We start from the raw sequence: 11,712 nt of genomic DNA on the forward strand, positions 1-11,712 counted from the left end.
ACCATATGCCAGGGCCACACGCATCAAATTTCCCAGCTTCCTCTCTATTGCTGTCCATCACAACTTCGCAATCCCACCCAGTCAACCCATTCCTTATTTCAAAAACCATTTTCCCTTTCTCACAACCTTTGAAGGTCAAGCCAAAACCAAAAACAATAAAAAACCAAACCATCATCTTGATTTTTTTGTCCTACTTTCTTCATTTAATTATCCAGTTTATTTATGTTTGTTATCACCATCAACAACTATGGTTTCTGTTATCCCCACTTCCTAACTGGGGCACTGAAAATTTTCCTCCCATCACGTATAATAAATGATCTTTTTACAGTCTTCTCCTTCCAGTTTCAGCTTCCCTCTTGTTCCTCCTCTCTGCCCTTGTAGAACCAAACTCTCCTTCCCACCTAGGAACAGGGACAAGACCCGACTCATCACATTCTTTATCCCAAACCGGAAATTCTGTCTTCTTGCTTGCGCAATTCCCACTCCAAATCCCAACAAGCTTAATTTAAGGGTGGCTAGAAACCTTGTAGCCAAAAGTTTTTCAAATGAGTTTGTGGATGGGGAAAGTCAAGAATCTTCCATCCAAATGGGCTCTAATTTCACTAATTTCCAACAAGACCCCATTGTTGACAAGTTGAGGACCCAGCTTGGAGTTATCCACCCAATCCCTTCCCCTCCCATTAACCGTAACATTGTTGGGTTGTTTGCTTTTTTCTTTTTTGTTGGGGTTGCTTTTGATAAAATCTGGACTTCAAGGAAAAGGAGGAGCAAATTGGGGGGTCTAGATGGGGACGCAGTTAGAGTGGGAGGAGGGGTTTGGCCACAAGTTCCAACCAGTTTTTCATTGTTCTTGGAAAAGGATTTGCAGAGGAAAGAGTCAGTCGAGTGGGTTAATATGGTGTTGGGGAAGTTGTGGAAAGTTTATAGAGGAGGGATTGAGAATTGGATCATTGGGTTGTTACAACCTGTTATTGATAATCTTAAGAAGCCTGATTATGTGCAGAGAGTGGAAATTAAGCAGTTTTCTTTAGGGGATGAACCTTTGTCTGTTAGGAATGTTGAGCGTAGGACCTCACGGCGAGTCAACGATTTGCAGTGAGTTTTTTGCCACTTTAGAACTATCAGAATTTCTTTTGTTGTTCCCATTGTTGTTATGCCTTTTTCTTTTATTGCAATTGAACTGTCTATGGTTGCTGATTCCTATGTTTATTTATATGGAAGTTCTAATTATCAAGTTTAAAGTGTTCCTGAAATGTAAATTAGTTTTTTAACTTTTGGAGGTTCAATATAAGTATGATAATAAATTGATGCTTAATGTGCTATGCCTTGAGGATCTTTTGGAGGTTCTATTTACAAATTTGAGATTGCATTTGACCAACTTCCATTGACTTTGATGTAGGTATCAGATAGGACTTCGTTATACTGGTGGTGCTCGCATGTTGTTGATGTTGTCATTAAAATTTGGCATTATTCCAATTGTTGTGCCAGTTGGTGTCCGAGATTTTGATATTGATGGAGAACTTTGGGTTAAATTGCGATTGATACCAACAGAACCTTTTGTTGGAGCTGTTTCATGGGCTTTTGTTTCACTTCCGAAGATCAAGTTTGAGTTATCACCATTTCGCTTGTTTAACTTAATGGGTAAGTAATTGTGATGGCTCTCTTTCTTACAACATTTTCAAACATATTTCTATCTATAAGTTTATAGATTAAAAAGGTTAACTATGAAGGTGGTGTCAAGAAGTCAAGAAAAACTAGGATGAATTTGAAAAATGTCTTATTAAATGGTACCTATTGGTCCTAATTGGTATTTATTCATGGCCTGTGCTTTTGCCAAGATAATCTAATTAGGAGCTGGCTCCTTTTTTAGTCGCAATTCCTTTATACAAAACTATATAAGTTGACCATATGGATTTAATGGCATTTAGGTTCCAGTTGTTTCAAATACACCTTTTATTGTAGAAAAAGAACTGGTATTATTTAGACTTCTTATGTCCTTTGAATCAGTTTGTATCCCCTTGGGAAGGAATAGGACACAGAACCCTATTCTACTTGTGCATTTGTAACATTTTAAGCTTGAAATTAGACCTGAAATGTAGGATTGTTAAAAAGCCAGAAATATAATACCCAATTAAAAGGTGTTTGTCATAGGTCACATCATAGGGGACCTGAAGGAATGAACTCTAAGAAAACGTTAACTTTGCCTCGTCTAATTGATCAACTTTAATATTCTTCCCTTGAGGTTTACGGTAAATTCTATCTCTTCATCGAAGTTCATCCCTCTTTTATTGGTTATATCATTGAGTTACCACTAGTTTGTGATTGTATCGATTAAGTCATTGTTATCAACAGATGAACAAGGAAATTTGAGGGAAAGGTTAAGTTGTGTTCAAAACTTCCAATGGAGCTTTGACTAGTGCTCGCCACTTCTAAGAATAATCCTGGCCATGCCCAGGCCACTGAGTGTTAGAAAGAGCTGGAAAATATTTGATAGAAGTATCCCATCTTATAAGTAAAGGGATCATGAGCTGCTTGGGACCCGTATAGCTCTTTAATTGTGTAGATAAGCTGCAGATGTGCAGACCTCTTTTGGTATTAGGATTGGTTAGTTTTTTGCTTTAATTCAATGCCTACATGCATTGGTAAAAAGTGTGATGCGTCTTTTCCTCTCTATTGGTCACCAAAGTTTAAAAATGAAAAAAAGGAGTATAGAATTTCTTCCTCCCTTTCTCTGTATTTTAAAATAATTCTTGTCTAAATATTCTTCTGTTTCTGTTGTAAAGTAATTGATAATTTGAGCATAGCTTAAGTTACTTTGTGTTCTTCAATGACTCAAGTTTGCTCATTACCTATTAAGCTGCCCATTTCATTGTTGATTTAAAAGGTTAGAAGAAACAAGTAGCAGATGGCAACAGAAAAAAATAATTCACACTAGTCTCCTGTAGAAAGTATTTATTTTTGAATTTTGATTATATAGCTATGAAATCCATAGAGACATATCCATTTATATGATTTCGTTCATTGAAGTCTTCTTTTCTTTGGAGATTGCTGTCAATTCCCTTGTCTTGAAAGTTTTAAATAAAAAATTATTAGGGATTGTCCTTTTATGTGCTAACTGCCATTGAAGATGCTGATACTTGTTTCTTTTTTTCTTCTTTTGTGCATGCACCGGGCAATACCAGCAATTCCAGTTCTGTCAATGTAAGTGAATTTTTTTTACAGCTACCGTAATTTGTGCAAGCTTACTAATTTGGCTTGTAAACATTTTTTATATCTTTTCCATATTGGTCTGAAGGTCTAGGGTTTTCTCAGTACAGGTTTTATTTTACATAACATAGTTGTCTGAAACAAATATTATGAGTACCTTTCTGTTATGAACTTTTATCATAATCTTCCCTTCCCCCTTTCACAGCATTGAAGACATTACATTACAGAACTTCTTGATGTGATGCAAGTTCTGAGAACATGTCACCACTAGATATATAGAGGCAAATGGAAGAAATTTATTTTGTATTTGAAGGATACTTGTTCTTTTAGTTTAACTGCAAATGGAAGAAATCTTCCCTTCCTCTTTGTTCTTTCCCTCCCATTTTGACATGAGCCTTCAACTTAGCACAGGTATCCTCATGCTAAATCATATTCTAGCTGAAAGCTTAAACATAATTCACCTTTTACTTTTTACCTGAAATTCATTATTGCACTTGTACTTTGAGTTTATCAGTCTAGATGTCTTGGGCTGTGAGTAATGAGTTTCATTTTTCATTTTTTAATTGAAAGTAAATGAATGATAGTGAGTTGTCTTCCTTGATATTGGTTATACTGAATGATTACCTTGGTAATTTTGTTCTTTGCAAGGGGAGGGCACCACTTACCCCCTCATGAGGACTTCCCTAAAACTGTTGGAATAGATGCATATAAATGGGAATGTATCTCACATTTCTTGAGGCTTAAAACAGCACTAGTTTTCCATTTGAGTTTCAAGAGTATCAGGACATTTTGGCATTTGTCACTACTCTTCTTCTTTCTTCCTTTTTTTATTTATTTTTTTATGCATGGGATAGGGTGGCTTCCTACGTTTAAATATGGGTACTGAATTTGGCAATAGTAACTAGTACTTCTAATTTGTTGCTGCTGCTGCTGCCATTACTATCATCTTTTTCATGTGTCATTCAGCTAATTTAAACGTTTTACCTGTGATATGGCATATCAGTTTTCTTTGGCTTCGCTATTTAATATTTCCATTTTATTTCTAGGTGTTGTTTGTTATCTTCTAGGTTTGGCTGTTTTCTGTGTATCTCCTTTTCTACTGCTTTATTCATATGGTATCTGAGTACATTTATTTTTAGGTTTTTGACAAAACTTCTCACTGTGGATTTGCCTCGACTATTTGTACGCCCAAAGAAGATTGTTCTGGATTTCCAAAAAGGGAAAGCAGTTGGCCCTGTTGCAAATGATTTGAAATCAGAAGAAGTTCAAGAAGAGAAAAACAAGGATTTTGCTGGAGAACTATCCGTGACTCTTGTAGATGCCAGGAAACTTTTTTATGTTTTTTATGGTAAGAGTTGTTTTCATTTGACCTCTGAGAAGATATATTTTTTTATTTTTAAGATGAAATGCTTACAACAAAAACAATGTTCAAAACTTTCACTCATGGTCCAGCACATAACTCACCCTTCTGTTGTTTACTCTATCAACATAAGTATGGCAGAGTGAAGAGACAAGTTTGAGCAACAGAGATGCAAATTCCTTATGAATGTTGCCTAATGTTTATGTCTGTGGAACTTGGATGTGAGATAAGGAATGAGGATGGAATACATTGCTCTTCTAATAGTTATATCGTAGGAGACTCCTTCATATGCATGTATAGCTTCACTTTCATTCACCATATTCAATAGCGCTCTTGTTTTTTCAGGAAAAACTGATCCATATGTTGTTCTAAGCCTGGGGGATCAAGTTATATGCAGTAAAAAGAACTTGGATGTGAGATAAGGAATGAGGATGGAATACATTGGTCTTCTAATAGTTATATCGTAGGGGACTCCTTCATATGCATGTATAGCTTCACTTTCGTTCACCATATTCAATAGCGCTCTTCTTTTTTCAGGAAAAACTGATCCATATGTTGTTCTAAGCCTGGGGGATCAAGTTATATGCAGTAAAAAGAACAGTCAAACTACTGTTATTGGGCCTCCTGGTGAGCCAATTTGGAATCAGGTGCAGCTTCTTAGCATTATTTTCTTCCCATACAGAATTCTATCATCTTTAATGAAACTTCCCAAACTGGATGAACTTTGATATTTGAAGCTGTAAAATTTCTTTAATTGATAATTTTTTTTGTCATTTTGCCAGGATTTTCATTTACTTGTGGCAAACCCTAGAAAAGAAAAACTACAAGTCCAAGTGAAAGACTCCCTTGGGTTCACTTCTTTGACAATTGGTATAGGAGAGGTAGACTTTTTTTTTATTTGTGAAACAATGTATATCATTGTATAATATTCCTTATATATGCTTAGATCATCTTTGGGTGTGGGCATACTTATGTGGCTTTGAGATTTGATGCTTACAGCAGTTACCATTTTAATTTTTAAGGATTAGAAAGTACTCAGACGCACACACGTGCATATATATATATATATGTATTTATGTACGTACGTACGTACGTACGTATGTATGTATTCAAAAACAGTTATTGGTGGAGAGGAGAGAGTTGAGAGCAGCTATGTGTGGTAAGGCAAGGCTAGCGAGTTGTTCAAGACATTTATTGACCCATGGGCATGATGGTCCATCTTTTACACATTGGTTGTTACCTATTTGTTGTGGTGAGAAGCAAAAGTTTCCAGTTTGAGGCTGCTATGCTGCATGACACACAAACCATTCTAGATAGAGCTTAAGATTTTATGAATATGGCAATGAATACTTGGTTCCTGTCTGAGAAAGTGGTGGATAGTCTGTAGAGTAGATGTGAATCTTGTGATTATGTTGCTGCTTGACAGGTTGAGATTGAATATACTTAACAGTGCTAATTGATATGATAGATTGCAAGGTTTTTGCAGTCAATTTTTTGCCTCTTTCTATGAATGTGGTTATCTGATGCATAAAACTTTTCAGGTTGATCTGAGGACTCTCCAGGACACTGTTCCTACAGATAAGATTGTGGTCTTGCAAGGAGGTTGGGGAGTGTTCAGAAAGAGATCTGCTGGAGAAATATTACTTCGATTGACATATAAAGCCTATGTTGAGGATGAAGAAGATGACACAACTGTGGCTGGACCTGTTGATACTGATGCTTCAGATGATGAATTGTCTGATTCTGATGAATCAAATGTGACATATCAGCAGGGTTTAAAGCAACTTACAGATGAAACAGACAAAGAGTCATTTATGGATGTTCTAGCAGCTTTGATTGTGAGTGAGGAATTTCAAGGCATAGTGTCATCTGAACCGGGGAGCAAATATTTTGATGACATCTCAAGAACAGGGCCTCTGAAACCAAAATTAAGTGGTTTTAATGGGGAATCTGTGCCATCAGATTCTGATAATGGTTCTCAAGCATCTGGAGGTGTGGCATTTAAATATCTGTATCTAATAGTTTGTTTCAGTTGTGCATATGTGTTGTTGTCTTGATTGCATTCAATATTTTGTCTTCTGCAGGATCAACCTTATTATGGTTTGCTGTGATTACAAGTATGTTAGTGCTAATTGCACTCAATATCGGTGGCTCAAGTTTCTTCAACCCTTGATATCACATGATGGGCTAATGCTTCTGCTTGATCAAGTAATTCTCTAGAGCCTCTTTGGTTCTCATTTCTCAATTCTCTCTTGAATATGATTATAGTTGCCTGCTGTTATCTCATCACTGTTTCTGGTAACAGGAATTTGTGGTTTATTTGTTTTTATTTCATTCTATTATCTCATTTTTGTATTAGCTGCTAAGTCATTATTTTTTCGGCTGGCAGGTTTTAGGCCATTATTCTGCAAATCTCATATTGGCTTCCGAAGGAGATCAACATTTTTCATTCCGGTGCTACACCCACACCGATGTGTATATTCATGATTGTTAGCAGAGGAGTGTTAGTGTTCCAATGGCGGCAAGAAAATATATATATCTATTAATTTATTTCATCGAACCATGATAGATGAGATTTGCCTTGTATATCTGTTAATTGTTCATATACCTCCATAATATATATCTCATAATTTTGGTTGATTGAAGCGTGAATCGACCGAGGTAGGTTTTGGTAGCTCGATTGTGAACATTAAGACTGCAATTCCCTTTGGTTTTTGTGAAGAATCAATTCTTATACTCACCTGCTAAAATAGGCATATGCTGGTGGATGAAATACATAAAATTAATTCCATTTCTTCCATGGCAACATCATCTAGCTTCCTTATTTCCTCTCCTGCCTGACATCTGGAAGTTTTCTCAACTTTACTCTTCTTTTCCATGTTTCTTCGCAGGAAACTTGTCCATAAGCTAGTTACCGTTAAAGAAATCATGAAAAAGGACAGATGGTAAGTGACTAAGGTGCCGTTTGGCATATAGGAAGTGTGCAACGGGAATTATTTCCGTTTCAAGCCCCGATTCTCCATCAAACCGGGGCCTGTGTGGTCCTTTGGCAACGGTTATTTTCACCGCGTCACAGATATATATATATATATATATATATATTTATAGTCGTCACAGTTTCATTTTGTGACTGAAATTTTAAAAATTCAATTATAAAATGTCACACAATGCTACGAAAATCCTTCTCAACATGTTGCTAAAACAGCTTAAGCCCTCTTATTATGTCAAGGGGGGCTAGGTTGGTAACGTAGAACTGATTTAAACCCGGTCACGTATGCTTCAAAAGTCGAATCACATAACTCGTATGCATTTTTCATTCTTTTTCACGATTTGTTGTGTTGTATTTCTCAATTTTACTTCCTTATTGCAACATTTACATATGATTTTTTTTTTTTGAGAATTTACAGATAAAAATTAATTGACTGCCAATAGAATAGGTATGTCAGAAGACTAGCTATTATGAGGATAGATGGCAAAATTCTCTACATCAAAGCAGTTTGATGAGTACTTGTTAAACCTCCATTGACGTGCGTTATAGAAACTTATAATATACTATATTGTTTATATTTAAGTATTTGCAGAGTTTCGAAAATCAAAACGGGAACGTAATGACAGGGATAGGTAAAACTGAGAAGCTTGGAATGCTTGAGTTAATTCCATCTGTTTCAAGTGATATGAACAAAAAGTACTAACAGGGAAGATAGATATTGGCATTTCTATGGCCGTATGAACAATTAATTCTACCAAAACCAAACGTAAATTTGTATACAATTTGCTGTATTTTAAGTGTATATCTATAGCTAGTATACTGTTTTACTGGATTTAACCCAACAAGATGAAGATGAAGATGAAGATGAGGAAGTAGCTCTTTGGTTGGGCCAAAAGAAAGCCATCCAAGAAGGCCTTTGCTTGCTGCATTTGCGAGATTGAGAAACTGCTGTTGTGGCTGCTGCTGCTCCTATTTGTTTTATTTGTGATGTATTCAATAAGTTCCACATCACCTGCACGTCTTTATATCCACACGTCTTTACATCATCTTGAAGCTTTAATAAACCGCTTGCACCACCTTGGCCACCTGCTCATAATTGGAGTCCAATCTCAAAGCTATCAGCTTCTTCAAATTAAACACCAAGAATCAAATTCGAAGCAAACAGAGATTAATGTAAACGCTGCATTTAATTCAACTAGAATTATAAAGACCAATAAGGGATTGATAGGATGACCATGGCATAAACTGACCGGTGGGTTTATGGGGTTTGAGCCTGCCAGAAACAGAGAGCCAAACCCTCCTTATCTTACGCCACAAATGCATGTTTTTTGAGCTGAAAGGGACTTGGGGTCAGGGCGGGCACGAGAGTCACGATCGGCCCAAAAGACAATAATTTCAAGGCTGAGTTTGGACTTCGGATAATGCAATTTGGAGTGTGAAATAAGTAGGGATAAAAGGCAATGGAATTAGCAAAGCAAAGGAAGGAAGCGCACGCGGCAAAGAAGGGCACCGAAATCCATAACACGTTTCCTGCTGGCGCCAAACGTCTCATCTGCGTTCAATCCACCAGTCTGCTTTTCGTTTGTGCCCCTCCTCATCCTTCTGTTTTTTTCTACTACTTTACTTATTTTTTATGGATCAGTTACTCTGTTTTTGTCTGCCTCGTCATTTGCATTAAATGCCTGCCTCTTCCACATTTCATAATTCATTTATTTTTTGACCATGAGGAAATACACTGTTTCATCTCCATGCCATCTCATCCAGTAACTTACATGAAAGTTTCTTCGTAAAAAAAAAAAAAAAACGAAAAAAACAAATAAAAGGAGAACTAGAAAAACACTTCACTTGAAAGTTCGAATTGCAGGAGACAGCAGCCCAGGATGGAAGAACTCGTGGCCGTGTCCTTGCCATGATTCCCATCTAATTCAAAATTTATACCTAAACTTAACTCTGATAAAGTCAGACTCATAAAATCTATACAAATAACTCGACTCATATGAACCCTCTAATTGTAACGCAGATGGCAAAACATACGAGCTTCTAGTCTCTAGCCTTGGTGGTTTGGTACTCCACTCCCGTAAGAGAGGAGTTTACGCAAGTGGCCAAGGGATTAAATCATTAAAAGAAAAAGGCCCACATGCACAAATCATTTCCTTTAGATTAGAGTTACTTAATTAGGTTAATCTCCTTCCTGTTTAGCAATTCCAGCCGTTAGATGCAATTTCAGTATATATATGGTGGCAGTACTTATTTATTTTTATTTAAGACTATTTCTATGAGAAATATCAGAAAGATGATCAAGATTTATGAGATGAGACTATTTCTATAATTCTAATTAAGACTTAATTCTCCGGTTGTGACGAAAATAAAGTGTATGGTAATATTAGGCAATATTTACGATGATAAGATAATGCCTTGTATTATATGAAAAAAAAAAAAAAACAACAGATCTTATGGAACGATTATTTTGTGGAAGCGATTATTATTTTTATGTTAGATAATTTAGAAATACCAGCCTGTTTAACTATACACATCATTTGTGGAATCATTAATCGGTACAACATCATCCTATATTGATTGTCCTCATTTGATTTTTATGAAGTTTTTCATTAAAAAAAGTAAAAAAATCTTGAAAAATAATTTTGAAATACATAAAAAAAATTAAAGAATTAAGTGTTAAAAAAGATATAATTTTAGTACATCCTAAAAAATAAAAAATAATACAGAAGGAGTATTTAAAAAAAAAAGAATCTAGAACTAATGTATTAAAAATTAAAAATAAATTCCACAAGTAATTCCTGAAAACAAACTATACTTGTAAAAATTTCACTGAAATCATATTTATTGACTTGAAAAATCTATATGTAAAATCATCTTTATATATATATATATATATATATATATTAAACATTAGAAAAAGGAAAATATTACGATTTTGGCCTTTTATATTTTTTATTCATTACTTTTTAAATATCATCATTGCCATTCACACGAGTAAGATTTTATTATATTGTATGCATTAAATGGTAATTAAATATGTATTAAGAAATAACGAAAGGAGCCGAACCCATTAAAGCTATGTCTCCTTTGGCCCTTTTAATGAAGCGAAGGTGTAACCCGGCCCACGGGACTCCAACCCTATGGCCTAATTGGTTAGGTTAAATGGTCCCATCATAGGCATGCACAAATGGGCTCAAAATGATCCTGTATCGGAGGGTTCGCCCTTTAGTTTTTTGCCCAAATAATGCAAAAGAGAAGACCCACATTCATTAATCATTTCTGTTTTTATTTATCCTATCAGTAAAGTATTTAATTTTTAATTTTAATAATTAAGATTTAATTTAGACCACAATGAAATAAGAGAAATTCAAATTGCAGTTCATTTATTTATTTATTTATTTTGGTGACGTTTGCTTTTCAATAGATAAATTATGCTATTAGGTGGGTAAGTAGTTACAAGCAAAATTAGGTAATTTTGTAATAGGAAAAGTAAATTAAACAATAAAAAAAATGTTCCAATTTGATCATATATTATAGTAATCCAAGTTGTATTACAAGTTGACATTACATTCATTGTGAATAGCAAACTTTTTTTTTAATACACATTAAAAAAAGTTTGCTCCTTATCTCAAATTCAAAAGCCAAAAAAAAAAATCCACAACATAAATTATATAGTTCATTTGTTTAATTTACGAATATTCCAGTTAAATAAATTTGGTTACTTATGTTTGTTTATTTAATATTAATTATATTTTGTTGAAGTGACAGATTTTGATTTTTAATATTAAAAAAAAAAAAAAAACCGAACGTGGGGTGTGGGGGAACGGCGAGTGGCGACAATTATGATGCGGAAAATGCCTGCTAACCAGTCACTGTCAACCACGACCAAACACATTCTGTGCTCGTCTGCACTTTACTCCCCACTTCCCACTTCCCACTTCCCACTTATGCATTCAATTTTCATGTACCATCAGTCATTAATTTTCAATCAATTCTCAATTTTTGTTTAAAAAAAAAAAAAGCAAAAGCATTTAAAATTTAAAAATTAAATGCAACCCGCTCCTTTTCGCCATCAATGATTCAACGTCGATGCGAAACTTTCCTGTGAAACTTTTTTTATAAATTTGTCCCATATTAAATTATTTTCAAATTTTTT

At 34.9% G+C, this 11,712-nt stretch overlaps 1 protein-coding gene across 1 annotated transcript; it reads left to right on the forward strand.

Moving 5' to 3' along the window:
* The first annotated feature begins 2 nt into the window (after positions 1-2).
* Positions 3-7,219, forward strand: LOC111318179 (calcium-dependent lipid-binding protein-like). The gene is made up of 9 exons (XM_022920880.2): positions 3-1,095; positions 1,400-1,641; positions 3,183-3,201; positions 4,347-4,555; positions 5,105-5,214; positions 5,350-5,448; positions 6,109-6,559; positions 6,652-6,775; positions 6,957-7,219. Exons 1-8 carry the CDS (start codon positions 314-316, stop codon positions 6,738-6,740), a joined length of 2,001 nt encoding a protein of 666 aa, XP_022776615.2. The 5' UTR covers positions 3-313; the 3' UTR covers positions 6,741-6,775; positions 6,957-7,219.
* Positions 7,220-11,712: the final 4,493 nt, after the last annotated feature.

Source organism: Durio zibethinus, chromosome 2 (genome assembly GCF_047325235.1).
Source record: "Durio zibethinus cultivar Kanyao isolate XHJ-2024 chromosome 2, ASM4732523v1, whole genome shotgun sequence".
Taxonomy (NCBI): Eukaryota; Viridiplantae; Streptophyta; class Magnoliopsida; order Malvales; family Malvaceae; genus Durio; species Durio zibethinus.

Bases quoted from the DNA above. Each gene is read 5' to 3' on its own strand.
- LOC111318179 (XM_022920880.2), top strand. From the start codon at position 314: ATGATCTTTTTACAGTCTTCTCCTTCCAGTTTCAGCTTCCCTCTTGTT. The intron at 5,215-5,349 runs GTGCAGCTTCTT...TCATTTTGCCAG, and splicing joins GTGAGCCAATTTGGAATCAG to GATTTTCATTTACTTGTGGC. The intron at 6,560-6,651 runs GTGTGGCATTTA...TGTCTTCTGCAG, and splicing joins TGGTTCTCAAGCATCTGGAG to GATCAACCTTATTATGGTTT.